The sequence below is a fragment of the Colias philodice genome, chromosome 13 (genome assembly GCF_061535455.1).
Source record: "Colias philodice isolate Cphi_HAF_F1 chromosome 13, ilColPhil1 Martin Lab GWU primary, whole genome shotgun sequence".
NCBI lineage: Eukaryota > Metazoa > Arthropoda > Insecta > Lepidoptera > Pieridae > Colias > Colias philodice.
The window spans coordinates 9832026-9857679 of NC_143098.1; the positions used below are offsets into that span (position 1 = coordinate 9832026).

At 35.6% G+C, this 25654-nt stretch overlaps 1 protein-coding gene across 2 annotated transcripts in view; it reads left to right on the top strand.

Moving 5' to 3' along the window:
- The first annotated feature begins 9900 nt into the window (after positions 1-9900).
- Positions 9901-25654, top strand: part of Frl (formin-like protein) — an 80115-nt gene continuing 64361 nt past the window's right edge. The window contains exon 1 of one of the 2 annotated variants that reach the window (XM_089702747.1): positions 9901-10250. In XM_089702747.1, coding sequence (XP_089558873.1) covers positions 10098-10250 — 153 coding nt within the window. In that variant the 5' untranslated portion in view covers positions 9901-10097. The remainder of the gene's footprint in view (positions 10251-25654) is intronic. The other variant, XM_089702746.1, reaches the window with a different exon arrangement.

Sequence of the window (25654 nt, forward strand, 5' to 3'; positions counted from 1 at the left end):
ATGGAAATTTTCCGGACTTAGAAAAATTTTCCTGACTTATACGAATTTTCCTCATCTGTATAAATTTTCCCGACGTATAGAATTTTTCCTGGCGTATGGAAATTTTCCGGACTTAGAAAAATTTTCCTGACTTATACGAATTTTCCTCAGATAAAATTCATTTATTTATTCCTACTTTTACCCCTATATCAAATAAATGGATGAACCGATTTTGATAAAACGTTCACTTTCATCTTAATCTTAATCTTAAGGACGCGTTTACGAATCTGACAAAAATACGCAGTTTTTCGGTGCATTTTGCGGCGAAATAGTACAAAACCAAATTTAACTAATAATTACCATAAATAGATTACTCCTTAATCTTTAAATGGTACTATATTTTAAGTCGAAAATTTTGGTTTATAATATTGAAAAAAATAATTTCCGTTGCCTCTTCACCCAAAATTGACAATATCGTGCTGATTATACGAACATTTTTCTTGTATTTAATAAAACAAATTGATTTATTTAAAAATATTTTAAGTAAGTAGACATGTCTAACTCAAAAAGGTACTAGATAAAACTATCAAAATGTTACAAATAGGCTGAGAAAAAAATTAAAATCAAATCTTATTTTTTCACATATTTAGCTGTAACGCGTGATACTTATTGCATTGAAATAAGGGTTATTTTATTTGTCACTACCTTGAATTATTGCAACACAATTTGTAATGAAAATTGAAATATTTTAGTAATTTAGTCTGCCGCGCCGTTGTGAGTAGACACTGTGACGCTTGTAAGCAGCTCCTCGTTTACGAAAAGATCACTGTACGAATACAAAATATTTCACCTAATAAACTTGATCCTAAGGAAAGCACAAACGCTCCACTCTTTTAAAAATATGGTTAAGTGTCACTATTTGCAAACCTGTTAATTATTTTTATTATTAATTATTGTCATTTTTTTTTTCTTGCTTGTTTTTTTTTACTGTTTTTTTCATGTGTTTTTATTTGTCATAATTTTGTTGTTGTCTTTTATTTTATTATGTGATGTCCTTTTTTTATTTCTATTGTGTACATAATCTACCTTAATTTTCTTTTTTTTCCAATACATTGGCTGCTCGGGTTGCTTGGAAGAAATTGCTTGAAGCAATAAAGCCGCCCTTTGCATCTAATGTCCTGTCTGTGTGTGTGAAATTTGTATTTGTGTTGTATGCAATAAAGATTATAAATAAATAAATAAAAATAAATAAATAAATCCTTCACGCATTTATTTTATTTATAGATTTTATACTTATGGGATTATAAATTTCATATTTAGTTTCTGACTTGATGGAGTGACCTGAACGTGTACTTCGAAGACTGCTACTGGAACTAATAAACGATTAGAGCTAGGTATGCCGAGTTTGGGCTCGTTTTGTTAGTTATGTTGAGACCTTACCTCCGGACTTGATGGAGTGACCTGAAGGTGTACTTCGAAGACGGCTACTGGAACTAATAGACGAGTAGAGCTAGGTATGCCGAGTTTGGGCTCGTTTTGTTAGTTACGTTGAGACCATACCTCCGGACTTGATGGAGTGACCTGAAGGTGTACTTCGAAGACGGCTACTGGAACTAATAGACGAGTAGAGCTAGGTATGCCGAGTTTGGGCTCGTTTTGTTAGTTACGTTGAGACCTTACCTCCGGACTTGATGGAGTGACCTGAATGTGTACTTCGAAGACGGCTACTGGAACTAATAGACGAGTAGAGCTAAGTATGCCGAGTTTGGGCTCGTTTTGTTAGTTACGTTGAGACCTTACCTCCGGACTTGATGGAGTGACCTGAAGGTGTACTTCGAAGACGGCTACTGGAACTAATAGACGAGTAGAGCTAGGTATGCCGAGTTTGGGCTCGTTTTGTTAGTTACGTTGAGACCTTACCTCCGGACTTGATGGAGTGACCTGAAGGTGTACTTCGAAGACGGCTACTGAAACTAATAGACGAGTAGAGCTAGGTATGCCGAGTTTAGGCTCATTTTGTTAGTTATGTTGAGACCTTACCTCCAGACTTGATGGAGTGACCTGCAGGTGTACTTCGAAGACGGCTACTGGAACTAATAGACGAGTAGAGCTAGGTATGCCGAGTTTGGGCTCGTTTTGTTAGTTACGTTGAGACCTTACCTCCGGACTTGATGGAGTGACCTGAAGGTGTACTTCGAAGACGGCTACTGGGACTAATAGACGAGTAGAGCTAGGTATGCCGAGTTTGGGCTCGTTTTGTTAGTTACGTTGAGACCTTACCTCCGGACTTGATGGAGTGACCTGAAGGTGTACTTCGAAGACGGCTACTGGGACTAATAGACGATTAGAGCTACGTGAAGGTAGTCGTGATGATACACCCGAAGGGCAACTGGAAAGATATGACGATCAATTTTTGAAGGAGAATATGAAGACACATTTAATTCGATTTTATAAGAACAGCCTCCTTCCAGAATTGACCGATCCAAGATTCAAAAGAAATATGGAACTACAGGAACATTCATCAAATTGCCATAGTAATATAATGAAAACTAAGAATTAATTAAAAAGAATTGTTTTTCTTGAGTTTTATCCATTTTTTTATCTTTTACCCTACATAACCCTACCCTATCTATCCTACCCTACACTACTCTACTCTACACTACTTTACCCTATTCTACCATACTATACACTACTCTACCTTACCAAACTTCACATAAACCATGTACTTAATAGTCTGAAAAAAGCCTAAACATTTTGTTTGGATAGGTGAGCCTGTTCTTGAGTTATAAAATTACAACGCAAAGTGGCATCACTACATAGTATAAAACAAAGTCGCTTTCCCTGTCCCTATGTCCCTATGTCCCTATGTCCCTATGTCCCTTTGTACGCTTAAATCTTTGAAACTAGAGAAGATATTACAGATTTAAAAATTGCGGGACGTAGCGTTTGCGGCCGCCCGGCTATGTATTTTATACCCGTGCGAATTGCGATGCCGGAGCGGGCCGCTATATTTTTATACCTATACAACGTTCACAATTTTTCTGTAGTTGCACCCGCATTGCACCCGTGCGAAGCCGGGGCGGGTCGCTAGTATTATTATAAAGAGGAAAGGTTTGTATGTATGTATGGTTTTCACGCATAAACTACTGGATCGATTTTGATGAAATTTGGCACAGATAATCTTTAGACCCTGAGAAAGAACATAGGCTATGTTTTATATTTATTGCGAAATATGTACCACGGGCGAAGCCGGGGCGGACCGCTAGTTGATTATAAATAGATAGATACATTATATTATCACTATCATCACTACATAGTACATATAAAACAAAGTCGCTTTCTCTGTCCCTATGTCCCTTTGTACGCTTAAATATTTGAAACTACGCAACGGATTTTGATGTGGTTTTTTTTTAATAGATAGAGTGATTCAAGAGGAAGGTTTATATGTATAATAACATCCATTAAATAGTGGAAAAGTACTGTTATTTTTGAGGTTTCTGATGTGATGTCGTAAATAATAACATTTATTCCGCTTACATTGCAAACGCAGGCTGAACCCTACGAGTTCTATCAAAATAATGTACTAAGTATTGTACACATTGAAAAAGTCTACGGAAAAGTCCGTGATGGTATATGTCTATCTCTTATGGATAACCCACAATTACTTTTTTTTGTCATTTACTTTTTACGACAAATAATGGCTAATTTTCGAAGCGATTTTAACCAATACAGCATTAATTCTTAACCAATTAAATACCTTAAATACATTGTTCATTTAATATAGATCTATATGGCCCTTTACACCGTATGATTTAAGTTAATATTTTCGAAGATATTACAGATTTAAAAATTGCGGGACGTAGCGTTTGCGGCGGTACCGGCCGGCCGCCGCGGCCGTGCCATTGCACCCATGCGAAGCATGGGCGGGTCGCTAGTTAGATATAAATAAAGATACATATTATATACGTATGATATAAGATTTTTGATAGATTTTATTAAAGTGAAACTTTTATTACATCGTCTCAAACTTTTTGGTCTGTGTAGCGCATGTCGCGTGTATCGTGGCTGCCGAGTAGGTATACCTACTCGGCACGCGACATGCGCTACACAAAGCAGTGTTCGGAACCGTTCGAACAGTTTCACTTTTACCGTGGTTTCATAAAACCACACAACATTTTATTTATAGTAATGTTTCAGTATATTGGAACTTAAAAAGTATTTGCAAGTACCTATCAGTAGTATATGTATGTGCCAAATAAAAGTATTTTCTTTCTAGTTTTCGAAAACCCACTTGCATTTGATACCACAACAAAATTATATACTAAAAAAACGAGCCCAAACTCGGCACACCTAGCTCAGCTCGTATATTAGTTCCAGTAGCAGTCTTCGAAGTATACCTTCAGGTCACTCCATCAAGTCCGGAGGTAAGGTCTCGACATAACTAACAAAACGAGCCCAAACTCGGCACACCTAGCTCTACTCGTCTGTTAGTTCCAGTTGCCGTCTTCGAAGTACACCTGCAGGTCACTTTATCAATTGCGGAGGTAAGGTCTCAATATAACTAACAAAACGAGCCCAAACTCGGCATACCTAGCTCTACTCGTCTATTAGTTCCAGTAGCCGTCTTCGAAGTACACCTTCAGGTCACTCCATCAAGTCCGGAGGTAAGGTCTCAACGTAACTAACAAAACGAGCCCAAACTCGGCATACCTAGCTCTACTCGTCTATTAGTTCCAGTAGCCGTCTTCGAAGTACACCTTCAGGTCACTCCATCAAGTCCGGAGGTAAGGTCTCAACGTAACTAACAAAACGAGCCCAAACTCGGCATACCTAGCTCTACTCGTCTATTAGTTCCAGTAGCCGTCTTCGAAGTACACCTTCAGGTCACTCCATCAAGTCCGGAGGTAAGGTCTCAACATAACTAACAAAATGAGCCCAAACTTGGTACACGTAGCTCTAATCATCTATTAGTTCCAGTAGCCGTCTTCGAAGTACACTTTGGCAAGTACTTGTTTACCAATCAATCACTGTCCAATGAAATTAGGTAAATGGTATCTACTTTTGTGACCATTCAACGTTACAAACAAATCAAAGTAAATTAAAAAAAAAAAACATGGCAATAAAAATAAGTTCAATTATCAAGTCGTGTCAGTTTAGTCATAATTTCGTCGTTTCTCGCATTTCGCTGTGTGTGTGAGCCGTGCACGTGTAGTAGTAAGACTCAAAACGTAAAATTGATGCGCGTCAATTTGTATATGCGTCCTTAATAATAAAGGCGAAAGTTTGTAAGGATTTATGGATGTATGGATGTATGGATGTTTGTTACTCTTTCACGTAAAAACTACTGAACCGATTACAATGAAATTTAGCACACATATAGAGGGTAACTTGGATTAACACATAGGATAGGTTTTATCTCGGAAATCCCACGAGAACGGGAACTATGCGGGTTTTCCTTTGAAAACGCGGGCGAAGCCGCGGGCGGAAATCTAGTTTAATATATATGACTTAGATTCGACAACTTTAATTTTTTTCATTCCCACTTTTACCCCTATAGGTAGGTATAATAAATGGATGAACCGATTTTGATACACTTTATCTAAGAACCAGCGTCGGAAAATATGCTGCCTTACAAAAAACCGCATCTAATTCGGATTACCTGTTAGCGAGCTACGGTGGAACAAACAGATACACACACACAGACACACATAGCGGTCAAACACTTATCACTCATCTTTTTGCGTCGGGGCTTAAAAATATATGTAATACGACATAATTTAAAGGACATTTTATGTATAAAATTTACCTAAAAATAAGCATAATTTTAATTTGCCCCTCCCCCCCTACTACCTCAGCTTACCCCCTCACTCCCACCCCCACCACCAGAAATAACTGTAGCGTATAACAGATAACTTACGTTTTATGATTTATCGTACACTGTATAATAGTGTACCATAGAATGCCTTAGCAAATGTTCGCCGTGAATACTTAAATGGTCATAACTTTTTTATTTATAAACTGATTGACATGAAATAAACACTATGTTAAATGAAGATTATCAAAATATATTAGTGAAAACCGCATTTAAATCGGATAAGCCGTTTCTGAGATTAGCGTGTTCAAACATACAGACAAACAGACAAACGGACAAACAGACAAACAGACAAAAAAAATTTTAACGACAGTTTTGGGTTTGGGATCGATTTAGTAATAACCCCTGCTAAATTTTTTTTACATATTTTCATTGTACAGACACCACTTTTCTAGAATTTTATTATATGTATTGATTGATGATGAAGGTATTTTGAATCTTATTTCAATCAGTTTAGAATTCAAGTTACTTTATTTCGATGCCACGATGCCGCGACGTATCGCAGGATGCTGCAGCATGACGCGGCACGCCGCAGGATGCGGCGGCATGACGTGTCTTGCTGTTTCATTCCAAGGAATGCCGCGGCGCGCCATTGCATCCCGCGAGGCGTATGCGTCACTTTGGGGTCGAGGAATTATGATTGCTAGCTAGTTGAAATAAGGTTGAAACTTATGCAGCATTAGTGGGGCTTTTAGCAGGATGCCACGGCATGCCACTGAATGCCGCGGGATCACGCAGCACGCCGCGGGATGCCACTGCACGCCGCGGGATGCCATTGCACGCCGCGGGATGCTCTGCCGTGCCATGCCGTGCCGTGCTGGCAGTGGGCGCCGGCCCTTACAAAGTACCTTTCGATTTATGTATTTGTTCCAAGATCTCTTAAAACAGGAAAAAATTCAGGAAACGAAGTCTTTTTCCAGCTTGGCCCTATAGGGCCGGCGCCCACTGCCGGCACGGCACGGCATGGCACGGCAGAGCATCCCGCGGCGTGCAATGGCATCCCGCGGCGTGCAGTGGCATCCCGCGGCGTGCTGCGTGATCCCGCGGTAAGTTTCAACCTTATTTCAACTAGCTAGCCATCATAATTCCTCGACCCCAAAGTGACGCATACGCCTCGCGGGATGGAATGGCGCGCCGCGGTATTCTTTGGAATGAAACAGCAAGACACGTCATGCCGCCGCATCCTGCGGTCCACTGCCGGCACGGCATGGCATGGCAGGGCAGAGGATTTTATTACTAATGAAGTTATTTTGAATCTTATTTCAATCAATTTAGAATTCAAGTTACTTTATTTCGATGCCACGATGCCGCGACGTGTCGCAGGATGCTGCAGCATGACGCGGCACGCCGCAGGATGCGGCGGCATGACGTGTCTTGCTGTTTCATTCCAAGGGATGCCGAGGCGCGCCATTGCATCCCGCGAGGCGTATGCGTCATTTTGGGGTCGAGGAATTATGATTGCTAGCTAGTTGAAATAAGGTTGAAACTTATGCAGCATTAGTGGGGCTTTTAGCAGGATGCCACGGCATGCCACTGAATGCCGCGGGATGACGCAGCACGCCGCGGGATGCCACTGCACGCCGCGGGATGCCATTGTACGCCGCGGGATGCTCTGCCGGCACGGCACGGCATGGCACGGCAGAGCATCCCGCGGCGTGCAATGGCATCCCACGGAGTGCAGTGGCATCCCGCGGCATTCAGTGGCATGCCGTAGCATCAAAGTTCAAATCGGTAACTTCAGTGAAAGTTGCGCCTTGCAATTTAAAACATTTTGTAGGGTCCTCAAATCCACCACATACATATAGCTCACTTATTACAAACTATTGAATCGTAAACAATGGACTATTGTTAATTATTTAAAATAATAATTAAAAAAATATATTCATGAGTTTTCAATCTATAGTGGTTTAAAGTTAACTCAAAAATGGAGCACTTTCGTAAATTTTCTAAAAAATCTTAGAGAAAGTGTATGAAATGTTATAGTATGCTATATATTCGTGATCTACTCAATAAGCTCTTTCATTTGATACCCCACACGGCATGTTTTGGAAATTTTTATTTTTTTATTTGTATGCCATATTTAATTACCGTGGTGGGAAGAGGGGGACCACAAAACTGGTTGGCAACATCTGTCTATAGGATGTCTGGGATCTATACAATGTATATCAGAAGTCAGAATTAGGTCCGCTATTTTTGCAAACGAAACTCCACTGAGAGTCTGGTCTAAAGGCTCAACTCAACGCACTTTGAACGTAAAATCACGCAAAACAGGAAAAAACGACACCAAAAACAAAATCAACCTTACCAACACTTTCGGGAATAATAGTTTTTGTACTGTGGTTTTTGTACCGTTCGCGGTTCAATTTAAATTTAAAACTTTGACATTCGACAGATGACAGCTGCTGGTTGAAGACTGGTGCTGCCAGTTTATCAATGAATTTTCTAAGGAATTTTCACTTTTTTTTTGGTATCATACCCCGTTTTCCAATTACAGCACTAGAGCGCATTAAGCGGCATAATGCTTAACGTTGAATGTTCCAACTACAGCAACGCTTCGCACAATCGAGCACTAGAAAAAGTAATGCGCGTGAATTGATGCGTGCAATTAATTTATCGTTAGTAATTATTAATTGTTGGAAAAAAATTTAAAGCCTTCGTTTCATTGTACTTTTTTCGAAATAATCAAAGTTAATTCAAATTGTGTTAAAAAAATTAATATAATTATGGATGAAGGTACAAACATTGAAAAAAATGTTAATGAAATAATCAAAATCCAAATTACATAAAATAACCGTAAATATTTTTCTTCCAATTATTATGTATACCACTTTATTTACACATTAATGAGGTTATTGGTTATTGCTAACTCTATGAATATTTTTTTTTTCAACTCTGAACTTAGCGCAACCTGCTGATGCGTTTCATGTTCCAATTAAGCATCAGCATAATTCGGCATTGTGCGGCACTGAGTCGCATTATGCTCTGTAATTGGAAAACAGCCTGTATTCCTATATCGCCACCAAAAAAGTCCCACGGTAAACATAGCAAATAATATTTATAGAATATTTTTATTCTTTACAAAATATTTGTCAGATCGGCCATATTTTGAAGTGAAAACTTCTTTAGCGGCGTTGGGTATAAAATCAAACTCGCGTCAGGACACGTGACCTGATCGAAAAAGCGTACCTAAGACGGATGGATATCAAACATGCTCAACGTTAATAATCAAGTTTTCACTTCTGCCGGCACTCCCGGAGTGCAACCCGTCTTTTTGAACTGAAAACTTCGTTAGCGGCGTTGGGTATAAAATCTTAAACTCGCGTCAGGACACGTGACTTGATCGAAAAAGCGTACCTAAGACGGATGGATATCAAACATGCTCAACGTTAATAATCAAGTTTTCACTTCTGCCGGCACTCCCGGAGTGCAACCCGTCTTTTTTTTTAGATATATGGACATGATTTCTCCCCTTGGTTCTCTCTTTACAACTATGATTTCAACTCTATAGAATAATCATGGGCGCTTTGAAACGAAGGATTGCATTGAAATAATATACACAATGAACATTCATTGTATGTATATATTATTTCAATGCAAATGCAATCACACACATGTGTATACAACTGCTAAATAAACAGGTAGAAAACCTAGATAAAAAGACTACATAATCTTCTTCCCTGTATTTTGTTCGTTACTCTTGCATGCAATACATAAATAATTACACCCATATTCAACGCAAACAATGAAGCGGTATTTTCCTTAGTATTTTCATTCTAATATATTTGGCATTTGAATAAGATAATACTATAGGAACATTATTTTAGGCACCAACAGAGCCGCGACTATCCATTAGAACGAATTACATTGGAATAAAATTAATCTAGGAATACAGTATTTCGACATAAATCATCACAGATAATGTGTGATACATTTCAAATATGCTTGTATCTAGCCTACCACTATGTTAAAATAAAAAAAGTTAAGTGTGGTGTTTTTGCTCTGATTATCGATGTTTTTGTTTTGTTTCATAGTTTGACTTTGACAGTCGCCAGTGTTATTCTTTATCGAAAAACGTTTGTGCGCGTGCGGATGTGCCTCGCCTTTGCTTTGTCCAGTGCGGTACAATAAATCGTGATTGTTTTGAACGTGTAATGTGACTAGATTTCTATGAAGTTGTGTTGCAATCTGTGATAAAAATGACCTAATCAAATCGTGATGAGTGTTTGATTAGCCAGTGTAGTGTAAAATGGGTTTAATTACGTCCAGGGAACAAACGATGTTGGACGGACCGGTGGGAACAACAAAAAGCCACCATGTACGGCAGCCGTCCACAAGAAATCGGACCAAACCTCCGATGCCCGATAGAGATGAACTGGAGAATAGATTTATCAAAGTTTTGGTGAGTTTTTGATTTATTACAGTAACCGGCATTTTTGTTTACAAACACGAATGTTAACATTTGGACGGTATCGGATGTTTATTGTTCGAATAATGGTCCAAATTCATGTACCTGTAACGAAGTTCTGTTTAAAATTGTATATTATTCAAAAATTGTATGTTGTCTTTTATAAAACAATTATTTTAATTGAGAAATGATGAAATTATACCGATGCGCACACTGCGCTAACAAACATGGAAGGTCAATGAAATTAGTTCAATTGGAAGTGTATGAGTTTATTAATGTCAATTTTTCGTTAATGCCCTTGGTTAAAATGAATCGTTTAAATTGTGGTGGAAATTCACAATGTTATTCTTCATTTATTTAAACAAAAATAATTCTGATCTACAAAAGAATTTTATTATTTTACGTAAATCTTATCAACTGAGTAAATAAAGTAAATAATATAATATATAACCGAGGCCCTATTGAAATCATATTATTTAAATAAATAAGTATTACACTATGTTATTTTGTAATAGTTCACAATGCAGTTTGCAAATCAGTGTTATGAAGTCTTATAATTTACAACAATAATATTGCCTTATTTATTATTTTATATGTGTGTTATTATTTTATGTGTATCTTATGGTGTACACCATGTAGGTACATAGAACCTTAAAATCAACATTCGACACGCTTCCTTTCACTTTTAATTTCTGTATGTAACTACTTATAAATTTTAATACTTATTTGTAGTAAGTACTATAACTACTTAAAAAGCTTATCAACTCTAAAGCCCAACTACATACTCTAAAACATAATATTCTATGAACTATCTTCCCGTCTATTTGCTCTTTCTAGATCACACAGTTTCCGATCACAAAATGTCTTCCTGCATAATATCTTATCAATAGTGGTGAATGAGAGCAGTTGGGCTTGAATACAACTTCCTGTCTTTATCTCTGTGCTTGTATACTTAGAAATAGTGTGTACATATTGATTGTATCAAATATTTGAACTTAGTTTTATACTGTTCAATCGTATAAGGGGTTTGATAAATGTTCTAATGATGACTGAATATTCTTTATAAGATGTTTCTATACAATTCTATTTCCTATTTTAAATTATTGTTGTAAATGCTGATAATTAAATGGTAATAACTAAATATTTAAGAAACAACATATGGAAAGAAAATGTAATCTTATTATTGTGTTAAAGACGAGTACAATATGGGGGTCTTCAAGCGTAGAGTGAACAGGTATCTTCTAGGGAAGCGCATTCCATCTTAGACCACATCTCAGCTTAATATTAGGCAAGATTGTGGTCAAGCGCTTCCCTATTCCCAATAAAAAAAAATTCAAAACTATTATTTTAATCACTGTAACTTACATTGGTAAAAAGTATTAACATAACATTAAAGGTCATTATTACAACATAATGTTTCATACATTCATTTAAATAGGATTAATTTGCATACATAATGGCTCTTTATGTAACTAATAAACATGTGTTACATGTTATTTGATAACACTATCAAATAACGCTTAGTTCGTTTTAATTTGAAATAACATATGTAATCTAGAGGTCAGTTACTTACAGTAGCACACAAGGGAGTTAACATATTGTGTCCAATAGTTTTATTAAAACTATAGCTAAATAATCAGTTACTATAATGTCACATAACAAATGTTATGGTTTAAATTAATAAATCTTACGATATAATGTGTATTAAAATGAATAAAATAAAAATATATTTAATGTTACAGACATTGTTCAATGTTATAAACGATCATATAAGAAATTGAAATAATTTTATCAAAATACTATACCACCATACATACCCACTAGCTGCTCCGCGCGGTTTCACCCCCGTGGCTCCACTCCTTGTAGCCTAGCCTTCCTCGATAAATGAGCTATCTAACACCAAAAGAAATTTTCAAATCGTGCCAGTAGTTCCCGAGACTAGCGCCTTCAAACAAACAAACAAACTCTTCAGCTTTATAATATTAGGTATAGATTTTGGCAAATAAGGATACAATTAACTAAAATTAACACTTGCAAATCAACATGCAAAATTTCCCATACATAATATATGTACACATTATATATTAAAGTGTGACTTAATACAAAATAACAGGCTTCATAATCATCAAGAAGCATTATAAACAGGAAACACTGAGATGCTGGATACTTAACCAATTGTAATAGGCAAATTGGTGTAATTTGGTCCAGCATTCGTCATCTGACCTGCAGAGAAATAGGGTTAAACTATGACCTTGACTTCAATTAGTTTTAGTTAAATTCGTTAAAATTTTAAACTACTTTGGAATATAGTTGACTGAGAGATACCTGATTAAGTGTAGTATTGGAAAAGTCGTAGTCCTGATTAAGATTTCAAATGATAAATAAACATATTGTTACATAGTTCCGTAACAATGTTTATTTATCATTTGAAAATATGTACGTGAATTTTTAAAAAATCTAATAAAATTACAATGACAAAAAGTTATCCTACTGAGGAAAAAAGACAATAAAAACAATTTATACTTCAAGATTAAAAATATTATAAATTATTAAAACAAAGTTAATCCACTTAAAATTAAACATGATTAGTAGTAATAATATTCTGTAATAATTCAACACTATATTGTGAATATTTAAATAGTTTTAGCTATTGTTATTTATTTGTATGTTTCCTGTTAGTGACTCAAGGTTAGTCAGACTGACCTTGGTGGTTCTATTGATATGCCCCTATCTCGACACTCATAAAAAGGGTGATTATGAATGCAAAATCTCAAGTTTAATATAGAAATGTTAGTTTTTATATTGCAATTAGTTTAAGTTTTATGCATATTGTATTAGGTTTCTACATATGCCTTTATAAATTATACTGAATAACTACTGTTAAAGAATCATTATATCAACAAAGTTAGTTTGACTACAGTACAATGTCTGATTCGTTGCTAGTTTAATAGAATGAATTCTGCATTTTAAATAAGTCAGTAACGGCAAATAATAATATGCTATAATAGCGTCAAAATTATCACGTGAAAGCGATTTCGTAACCCACTGCACAGTGCATGTTTCAAAGAAAAGCATTTCTATAGAAAGTCAAAATAAAAAGATAAATTCGTCCGATTAAAGTGTACAGTGTAACCTCACAAGTATACAGTAGTGAACAAAAAACAGGTTTCTCTCCAGATCTCTTTGGGTTCGCGTTCGAGTAAGATGCCAATTAGTTACTAGTGACAGACTAATCCAAGGCATGATCATGCCACTGTTACGATTTACCGTTGGGCGCTGATCCTAGATAAAGGTGCGCGCACACCTCCGTAATGCAATCAGGAAGGGAACTGTTGTAGGTAACGAGAACAAGTTAATTCGTATTTTGCAAGCATTTGGTTGGTTTGAATAATGGAGATAATGTGTCGTGTTCTTTAGGGGCATATTGTTATTTGTTTATATTTGTGTCATTCTAATGTATAGGAGGTGCTTGTAAGGAGTATACAACATAATGAAATATGACGAGCCGTAGTTGAGACTGAGTCTCAAACTTCAGGCCACATCATGCGACAAGGGTTTGTGGTGATACTTTCAGCTTTACTGCAGAGTATATTGTTCTTTAACCTGAAAGCAGAGAACAACGATCAAAATGTACTAGGTAATATGCAAATAAAAGGTTGTAACAAGCTCATGATTTATGCCAAAATTATAACGCGACGATGTGTATAGGTACGTTTGCACATCTGGGGGCACGGTAGTGCGCCCGCCAAGACAAGCCAAGCGAGGCGCACGGGCACTACCTACCTTTTCTCGAAGCGCTTCGACGTTTTTTTGAACCCTCATAACTTGGGTTTGGATTATGCTAGATCAACAAAATTTTCGGGATATATTGTCAATAGCGGACTTATTGAACATATTAAGTTTTAATTACATTAGCTTTTATACTTCAGATTTTATTTATATCTAAAAAACGCTAATTTCGTCACTGACTCACTGATGATCATCAAAATTCTTAAGGTATTTCCTAATGTCCTAGAAAGCTGAAATTTTGTATGTAAGCTAGTATTAGCACACAAACAACAAAAAAATTATAAAACTTGTAACTTTCATCCCCCAACCCCTTAAACTAGGGGATGGGAGTTTGTATGAGACCTGTAATTTTAAATTAAATTTTGATGACGCTAGAAGTCTAATCTAATAATCTAAAACTTGGTTCCCCTAGATATATATATGTATAGGTATTCCTTGTTAAAAAAAAAATTGTTACAAACAACCTACAAAAAGAAATGAAATCCCACCAAAAACATTTTCATGTAAAATGTTGCCAAGACGAGCCCATATGACTCGCACTGTCAAAAAGTTATCAGATCTCATGTAGAGCCAAGCTTCTAACACTACACGCCCTAACTCTACAAGGCCTAACTTCACAAACTCTACACCTTAGTCAAAATATGTGGCTTGGCCGTTCGTTACTACAAGAACTATTGTATAACACAAAAGTAATGAACAGTGAATTAATTTTTCACCTTACGCCGATGTGAATGTAGCGAAATGGCCAAGCCACATATTTTGACTAACGTGTAGAGTTTGTGAAGTTAGGCCTTGTAGAGTTAGGGCGTGTAGTGTTAGAAGCTTGGCTCTACATGAGATCTGATAACTTTTTGACAGTGCGAGTCATATGGGCTCGTCTTGGCAACATTTTACATGAAAATGTTTTTGGTGGGATAATAATTGACATGCTTTGTTGACATGGTTGGCTGCACGCCACTATTGTACTAACCAATAGACCGTTCATGGTGGTATTATCATGGTGAAAATTATGTGGTGGTTGTACCATGCGTACATTATTAATATGAGTAACTAATTTCTCATAAGTCATAATGCTTAGGGAGACCGGGTACAAAAGTAACGGTGGGTCGAAAGTAACAAATGCTCTCTAGATTTATCCAATGGGCGAACACCGCTTAGCCTCTGTCAGGCGATAGCCGAGAGCGCCCCCCTTAATTGTATTCATTCGCCGCGTGCGCCACGCGCTGTTAGGCTGTGTGACAGGACGCTAAGTGTTTTCACGAATCAAAAGTAAGATTTTCGACACTTTTTTATTAAACGTTTACGTAGTCTTAAAAGGATGATAGAAATCTGAATGTTTGCATATCTATTCTTGATTAGAGTAATTGTACATTGCTCATAATCATTTTTATGTAGCACGTTCCGTTTTAAAGTTATGTTGCACGTCTTGGCAAAAATATAGACGGGTACAAAAGTAACATAGCCCTATGGGTACAAAAGTAACATGTTATTTTTGTCTTATTATGATTATGTATATTTTTATGTACATCTTTACTACAAAAGAATGCCGCGACAACGCATTAGAAGCTACTGATCGAGGAATTACCGACACGGCTGAAGAGCATTTTGAAAGATGGTGCAACAATTAGAGGCCTTGCAAAAATATAATATTTGCCATGTAACATTATATGTATAGATTTAAAAAAAAAATAAAAGCCGGTAATACTAGTGCAGCTACCTTGCGTCGATCGAGATTTACTAATAACAAGTAAAGTAATCTACGCGACTATTTAATCGAGTGCTCTGCAGTTTATTTTCAGTTATCTCCATCAACGAGCATAATGTGAATAATTTTTTTGATAACCTTGCAAATTGGTACCTTTCCCAATACGGAAAGGTACCAATTTGAGCCAAAAGATATTTTGAATATGGACGAGACAGGGGTGACCACTGTCCAAAAATCTAGCAAAATTGTAGATTAATAAGGGATTAAACAAGTAGGTGCCATAACCATAGTAGAGCCTGGAAAATTAGTAACTGTTGCTGTTGCCATTAATGCTAGCTAGGAGAACACATTCCGCTTTTTTCGTATTGCCGAGGGTCCTGTTGGTTGTGCTGGAGCTGGGAATGCTAGTGGATGGATGCAGGATGCAGAATTTTTAATTATAAAAGAATGATTCCCTTAATTAATCTCATTACTTGAACTTTTAATATTTTTTATCGATTGTTTTGTATTATATTTGTAAGTATTATATTTAAAATACAAGAGTCGATATGTGTTATTAATACAAAGTCTTTAAACAAATAATTTGTTGATTTACCATCATAATATTGTATTAATTACCAACCCCTTTGTCTTGTTACTTTCGACCCACGACGTGTTACTTTCGACCTGCTTACGGGGTCGAAAGTAACAACTGACGATTTTTTTTTAAAGTTACTTTATTAATATAAAACACTACATAATATAATAAATTGAGTTGCTAGTGTAAAGAATATAAACTAAATTTATATATGGTTATATTAATTTAATGATAACAGTAACACCCAGTCAGAAATCAAGGTACAAGTACAAAGTGTTACTTTTGTACCCGGTCTCCCCTACCTAGGTCTTGCTACATACGAATGCACTGAATCAACTGAATATATAAAAAAATATTAATTCTTAATGGACTCTGTATCAAGTCAAGAATTTAAAGAATAAGTACATCATTTTCATTCGAAATATTGTGTGCATAAATAAAAAATTACAACATTGTTATCTTAATAACAAACATTACGGAAAGTATTTTGATTAACAACGTCATATCGTAAAAAACTTCGAGGTAATTTATTACGAGTTGAGCACTACAAGGTAAAGGTTTCTTCATTACGCTGTAAACTGCATATGGCATTATGTTCTTACTCATAATCGTCTTACATATTATAATAGATTGAATCAATAGAATAATAAACAGCAAAAACTACAGAAAACTGTAGATTAGTTTAATTAAGTGGAATAATTGTTGATTGGGATTACGGTAAGATTACTGTAAATTGTAACGTAGAAAATATAAATGAAATTTAAAAAAAAACAATGTTATTTTGTAATGTACATATTTTGTTATTGCATTAGTTACGCTTGTATTTAACTGTTTTCAATGTCAATATACATTATTAAGTTTATATATTATAAGTTTATAATACTAACGCACTCAGAATATAATACAACATTTTTCTTCAATTTCACACGGTAATAGACCGGGAGATACTGACACAAAATTTCGAGTCATTTGTAACAGGACGGCGGTTCTACAGGGTTCTTAGTACGCAATGACAAAAAGAAAAACGATGGTGTGAACGCTGGTACCGGCGGCTTAGTCGCGTGGGCGTTAGTCGAACTCGTCGGAAAAATAGCGAAAGTCAAACGATTTGTAACACAAAAATTTTAGAATTTACCGATAGCCCATAAAAAAGAAGTAGGCGGTAGTGTCATGCCATACTTTTCCGGTGTGACTTACAGCCCGCCATACCGACGCGAATATGTTGATTTAAATAAAACAATTATTCAACCATTTGTATCAGGCTAACTTTTGCACAGGTAACCATCGTCGTGCAGCCATTTACGAAAATCGCCATGCCATACTTTTCGGACGATTCCAAATGGTCGCCATACCGCCGAAAATCTGCAAAAAATTTTTATTTCGCCAAACTTTTTGTACCAGTATTGCATTTGGATTTTTGGAGAGTATTTGATAAAATGTGACCATTATTATATTTGCCATACTTCTAGTAGGGGGAAAAAGTGCTGTCATACTTGAAAAATTAATTTAGTATTAATTTATATAAGTGAAGATTTCCAACACCTAGATCTTTGAAATTTTGTATTTATATTCGTTGATCCTCAAACTTACAGGAAAAATAAGTGCCATACTGTTACAAATCGTTTGACTTTCGCTATTTTCCGACGAGTTCGACTAACGCCCATGCGACTAAGCCGCCGGTACCAGCGTTCACACCATCATTTTTCTTTTTGTCATTGCGTACTAAGAACCCTGTAGAACCGCCATCCTGTTACAAATGACTCGAAATTTTGTGTCAGTATCTCCCGGTTAGTGTTGCCGCTCGATAGTCCACTATCGATAGTCTATCGATTAACTATCGATAGTTGGGGAAAAGCAATAGTATCGATAGCACTATCGATACTATCGATAGTGTCGATACTATCGATAGTATCGATAGTCCTATAAGCGTAAATACTATCGACACATAGCAATACCATCGATAGTATCGATACTATCGAAGCTCAATATCGAACGAACTATCGATACTATCGATAGTGTCGATACTATCGAAGCTCAATATCGAACGAACTATCGATACTATCGATAGTGTCGATACTATCGATAATATCGTCCCATCGATAGTGACCTTTTTCTCGATAGTATTGCTTTATCAATAATATTATAGTGGATGACAGAGAACTAGATGTTTGGTTATAATACTTTTCAAGTTATCTATTGGCGCTTTGTACAATCCATTTTTTTAGTTCGTTAATTCGTAATCCAATAAGCCCATTGACTGACCCATTATACCAAGAAATCGTGAACAATACTATTGCACAATTTACTACTATCGATAGCTCAAAACTATCGATAGTATCAGTACTATCGATAGTATCGATTGTAGTTGCAATATTCAGTAGCAATAGTATCGATACTATCGACAGTATCGATAGTATAGCAACTATTGGCAATCAATACTATCGATTTTATCGATACTATTGCAGTTCATCAATAGTATTCCATGATTAACGCTATCGATAGTATCGATAGTATCGATAATATCGATACTATCGATAGTGCTATCGATATTCTGACTTATTTTCAAGGTCAACTATCGATAGTCAAACTGTCGATAGTTCGGCAACACTACTCCCGGTCTATAAGTCGTCTGCTAATAAATAATTTGATTCATACATTGATCACAATGTGCTTCCTGCATTTAAAATTCATTAGATTGAAAGTTCCTCTAGTACATAAAAGGTTTACATGTATTCAATAAATGTAAGCAGCAATCGAGTTGCATGCATAACTAATTCTGTTTAGAATGCTATAGGTACTGATTTGCCATTGCTTTGTGCTGTGTGCTAAGGGTGAGAGTCAATATCTTAAGTGTATTAACATAAACAATTATGAAGCAACAATTTAAATTTTCATTACAGCCTTAAATACCTATGTGATGGTAATTTATTTTACTTTTTTTAAAACCGTCTGATATATTCTGCTCCAGTCCTAGCATGCATATGCATAGCGTTATTGCATATACTTAAGTCTATTAATTAACATAAAATATTATAAAACACGTAGACCTACGTGTAATAATATTGCACGCCTCATAAGCGAAGCGTTGAGGTGGGTACTACTGTCACTTCGCGCAAAACATCTGATTTTTCAAACTTAAAATGTCTTTATGTATCATACATTGCACTTGTAAGATAATACATACACACACATATTAAGAAAAAACACTATTTTTAACGTTCATGATATTTTTGATGTCATTTTTGTTATTTAAACTAGTTAAAAAACAGTTTAAAAAAGTTCTGTCTTGGACGTCCGTGTGTGTGTCTGTATGTGCGGACTGCGGATCCTTTTTCTTGTTAACACGATAGCGACCGAAATACTTTACTAATCGAGTCTTTTTTTTTCTCTTACGCTTGAGTATGCTCAGGAATAGAACCCTTTCATTTTTCAGGGTCTGATTCGATGTGGTTTAATTGTTATTAAATAAACAAAAATAATAATTAATAAATATTTATTAAAAAAAAATTATGAGGCGTGCACTTTTGGATTTTCCAAATTATTTTATTTTATGTTTATGTACCTGTACATAAATACAAAACCGCCAATACAAACTTTCGTTTTTGTAATACAAGTTGGTTAAGTCCTCGAAGGACCATAGATTTTTATCATTCACAATATTATTCGCTATTTATAGTCTGTATAGCTATAGTCTGTAGAGTGTAGACGTCGGATCGCGTGTTTAATTGCGTTTTATTATGCAAGCGCTCGACGGTCGATGATTGCTTTTGATATAGCACCTCTTGCTTAATTCAATGTTATGGGCTTTTCGACTACGACTCGAAATATATTTATGGTGGATGAGCCGAGGTTGCGACGCAAATATGGCATGTTTAAAAGTTGAAGGTTTATTGCATCTTTCGAAATGTGTATTTATTTTGTTTTGTATTAAATTATATTTTAGGTAGACCGTAGAGGGCATGTGGCAATATTTACTTGGTTACGAGCTTGTTTTTAAGATTGTGATATAGGTACTTTTGTTTATTATCGAAGTAGATGTATCATGTATGGAGCTGTATGCATAATACATGTAGATACATTAGTGATAACATATATAATGTACAGTAGCTGAATCGGATGGGACACAATTCAATCAGTGTTATAAAGTGAAATGAACCGTTTCCTTATTGTTTTTGTCTGTTGTATGGCATTACTTTATGTTATATAATTACACTTAATCTAGAAGAATGTAATGGAATTAGTATTTCCTAGTTATCGCCATATTATTATATTATCTATCCATTATTAACATTCCACACAAAATGGTGAGGAAATTGCATATTAAAAGTAATAGTTATACGTATTTCAAATGCAATTACTTTTAAATAACACTTGATACCATTACAATACTTACAATTTGATGTCGTAGATAAAGATAACAATGTTAATCGATTATTGTTTTATATGATCTCAACGAAACGTCCAGTTAAATCGATTGGATATGTTGTAGTTATATCGAATCGGGAATCTGCACCGCAATGCACCATGGAACTTGCAGACGCGTTAGATATAGACAGATAGACTATAGTGGCCGGTAGATGTAGATGGGTATAACCGCTGTGTATGCGAGCAATGGTGTTTTGACGCATTGCGTAATGCACTCGCGGCTTTGGGCTGTTTATCATCTTCGGTGGGATATTAGCTGCTTAGTGTATGGAGATGTAGATACATTAGAATTTGTATTTTATTATTGTTTGATGATATTGTGGAAAAAATCGTTTCGGGAATATATTTTATTGTGTCCAATATGAATTGAACTTAGTTTATAACTTAACTAATATTATTGAGTCAGCGATTAAATGTACAACCTATCTCTTTTTCATTTTTCATGGTGAAAACATTAGATACGGAATGACATAAAATTTATTTTATAGGTTTGATACAAAGTTGCTTTATTCGATAATTATTACGACGTAATTAAACAACCACCACACTATGAGTATGTAATATTACTCTAGCGTTTCTCAAAACAGTCTATCGGACAATCGCGTCGATTCATCCAGGAATGTAATTATAAAATATTTATGCGCAGTAGCCGCGGCATAGGTGTTGTGGAATGCAGCCGCTAGTGTGTACGCGGTTCGGTTGATGTGCTGTTTTTGTTTATTATGTATACTAGAAGGTTGTTGGATATACTTGGAAATTCTTATATGAATATTGGTACTTTGTAGAGCAATAAGGGTGACTCTTCTTTATTCATTAGAGAGACGTATAGACCCTGAATATACTTGTATTAAACGAGCAAATAGAAATTACATTGTGTTGACATAATTAATATGTTTGTGTAACATAGTTTACCACGTTTTTCGAATTTAAAAATGAATCTAATAGACTACAAGCCCGCATAGGACAAAAATATGGGTCAAATGAACCACCAGGGGACATATCTAGAACGATAGCAGAGCAAAAAATAATAAGATTCATCACTATGCCGTCACTTGTAAGCTGTCCAACTGAGTGCAGATGAGAATTGAAAAGTACAGGTAGACTCGGTAAATTTTGGTCATTTGACCATGTACGGCATTCTTAACCATCGATAGATCCATTAAAAATAATAAGAAACCGCTCAGTGCCGTACAAAAATGGTGGTCCACCAAGTCGGAATTTTTTATTTAATTTCCGAGAGTTACCGGGGGTAAATTTGGTCATTTGACCATGTACGGCATCTGTGTCATACTATTGCTTTACTGCTTTTAATCCATTATTCCGCAACGCCGTACAAAAATCATGGGGACAAGGGGAAAAAATCGAGAGTTGTAATCCCCTCTCTTTCCCCACTCCAGGGGGTCATTTGACACAACACGAAATAAATTTATTTTTAAAGTATTTTATGCATAGATAATATTTTTTCATGTGCCGTACATTTTCGTTGGTTCAAAGGGGAAAAATCTGAAAAAGAAAAAAATCCATATAACGAAATGTTTGCTTTATATTTTTATAATAAAATATAAATATACATTAATATTAAGAAGCTCGAGGTGGTTAATTATCACCTTGGAAAGTCGGAGTCAGGTGGAATGGACTCCGTTAAATTGATGAACTAATAAAAAAGCTATGAACGAAAAGATGTGAATTATATGCAATCAGTCCATGAATACAGGTAAAGTCACAAGCAAATGCTAGTAATATATACATATTCAAAATGTACAAGTAAAGCGCTTTCAAATGATACCAAACACTGCATATTTATCTTAACTTTATTTTTTTACTCTGTATGTTTTGTCCGCTAGAGGGCGCCACATTAGATTTTGTGAAACCCCATATAGCCTTTAGCTAGCTGGTCGCTGGTTATCCAGTGAACAATTCAGACGCTTCTAATGATATGTCATTTGTCGAATTCTGATAAGTTGTTTAGAAGTTACGAGGGAATAGATGAACATACATACATGACCTGTAAACAACCATAACCCTCCTTTTGCTTTGCCGTAGTTGGGTAAAAATATGTTAATGCCGTACTGTATCAAATGGCCATAAAGCACCCTTAAAATTGTAGCTTTCGTCGCTTTCATCAGCCTAAAAGATGTGGTCTGCACAAAAATGTACGGCATCGTTTTTTCCTAATTTATCTATGTTAATACTATTTAAAACAACGGATAAAGTGTAGAAAACTATTATATTTCATTAATCTACGATGTTTAAACTTTAACAAAATTTCTGGTTTTGCATTTCTCTATAACTTTTTTTAGAACGGTTTCTTTTGAACGGCAATACTATAGAACAATTGAATTTTACAATATCATGTTAAAAAGAAAGTTCCCGTACAGGGTCAAATGACCTTACAGCTCTTTATATCAAGAATTCGATGAAATTAAGATGATTATTGGTATACATTTAAAAGAACAATTATTTTTTGACGGCATTGCTTTTAATAGTACTTTTGAGTGCTAGATAATGTTTTGGAACCGAAGCCGTACTTAGTCAAATGACCCCCTGGAGTGGGGAAAGAGAGGGGATTGCAACTCTCGATTTTTTCCCCTTGTCCCCATGATTTTTGTACGGCGTTGCGGAATAATGGATTAAAAGCAGTATAGCAATAGTATGACACAGATGCCGTACATGGTCAAATGACCAAATTTACCCCCGGTAACTCTCGGAAATTAAATAAAAATTCCGACTTGGTGGACCACCATTTTTGTACGGCACTGAGCGGTTTCTTATTATTTTTAATGGATCTATCGATGGTTAAGAATGCCGTACATGGTCAAATGACCAAAATTTACCGAGTCTACCTGTACTTTTCAATTCTCATCTGCACTCAGTTGGACAGCTTACAAGTGACGGCATAGTGATGAATCTTATTATTTTTTGCTCTGCTATCGTTCTAGATATGTCCCCTGGTGGTTCATTTGACCCATATTTTTGTCCTATGCGGGCTTGTAGTCTATAAGATAATATAAATTAATATAATTTGTCCACATACGATAGGGGTCTTTGGCACTTAACGAAAGAACTTATTTTATTTTATATTCATCAGATTTTAAATGAATTATGTATACATAATACAGATAAGAGATTCAAGGAATTGCAAATTTACCAAATTAACAATATTTTATCTACCATTAATTTAAGTAGAGCAGCATTAATTGATGCATTAAAAACTAATTAACATAAATCTATGAATTGAAAATGCAAAAAATTCATAAATAAAATAACCGCTATGAACTAAAAGCGTGGTCAATCCACAATGCCAGTCGTAAGATTAATGGAAGCAGATCCAGTCGATATTACCGGATATTACGAACCACAGATACTATAATACCATACTAGTTACGAACCATCCAATATGAATAGTGCAGATATTCTAGTGTTATCTTATTACTGCTGGATATTGCAATTTATAAGGGTACTTCTAAACTAAGATGATTCTTTATTGTTTCATAAGATACCTATACCTACTAAACTTAAAAATGAGTCGATAGATTTTAAAAATTTAAAAGATTTTTAAACCACAGTTTTAGTTACTACTTACTATTGAGTATTCTGTGCCACAGTAGAAGTTTTTTGCTGTTCTCTGAGTAACATACGCAATTTTACACAAAAGCGGTGTTAATCAGGGTGAAGCCGGGGCAAACGGTTCAATAATGACATTAGTAAGACATCGATAGTCGATACACAGATACATTTTTTATTTTTTGAGTTGAGTTTGGGTATGGTAGACTTAACTTAGATGACGTGTAATATTTTCTAAATAAATGGTACTCCACCTCCACCGTCCAGAGTAACTTCGAGCGCTAACAAATAGGGAAAAAATCGGGGTTTAATTACATTCCATTTTCCTTAATAACAATTAACAACCAAACATTGTTCACACAGATATAAAGTGACTTAGGTGTGCCGTGTGAAGAGCGGCGTGTAACAACGTTCGTGCGTACACCGTGACGCGCGACGCACAAGGTCGTCTTACTAACCCATATTATGTACTTCAGTCTGTAGATTATAAACAGGGATGATCAGGTTAGAATCTTTTTTCCTATAGGAACCTAATAGGAACCTTTTGGCGGCCTTATCGCTTAGGTCTTAGCGCGTTACATACATTCATAGGTATCGACCGGTCATAGGACTCATCTATACGGCTTACTTGTAAACACCAGCAACCTCGCAGGACAAGATAGCTAACATAATAAATTCATAAGTAACAACAAAAATGAAACCTGTTTTCCTTTGTCACGGCATCACGCGTGAACGGGTGGACCGATTTCGATAATTCTTTTTTTATTATATATTCCTTGAAGTACGAGCATGGTTCTTATATAGAGAAAACGTAAATGTGTACCACGGGCGAAGCCGGGGCGGACCGCTAGTTCTTAATAATAAGTTTATCTGCCAAATCTACAGTCTTGTGGATTCAAACGTATTACTAGAATTTCTACGTTAATCTATAACTAACCACTGAGACAGTCTAAGCGCAGTTTTCCGTAATATTTATACTATGAAACACATTGATAACAAAATCTTCTACCAAACCGTAATGTGAATAAACTAAATAGTACAATAATTAATAATACGTATAATGTTATTACAGTTGTAACAAATTACAATAGAACATGTTCGGCGCGGGCGCATCGATAACTTTTTATGCCCCGTCAAGTTAAGATTCAGTTTAATTATCGGGATTTGGAGGTCGTTGAACTTGGGCTTCGATGTTTTTGTTAAACGATCGTTGTGCCACTTCGTATGGTGATTCAGTGATTTTTTTATTCGCATGTAGTTTTTGTATCGCGTATGCGTGTTGTTTGCTTGCGTCAGTATAATAATATGATATATTAGTTAGTTCTTTAAAGAAACGAA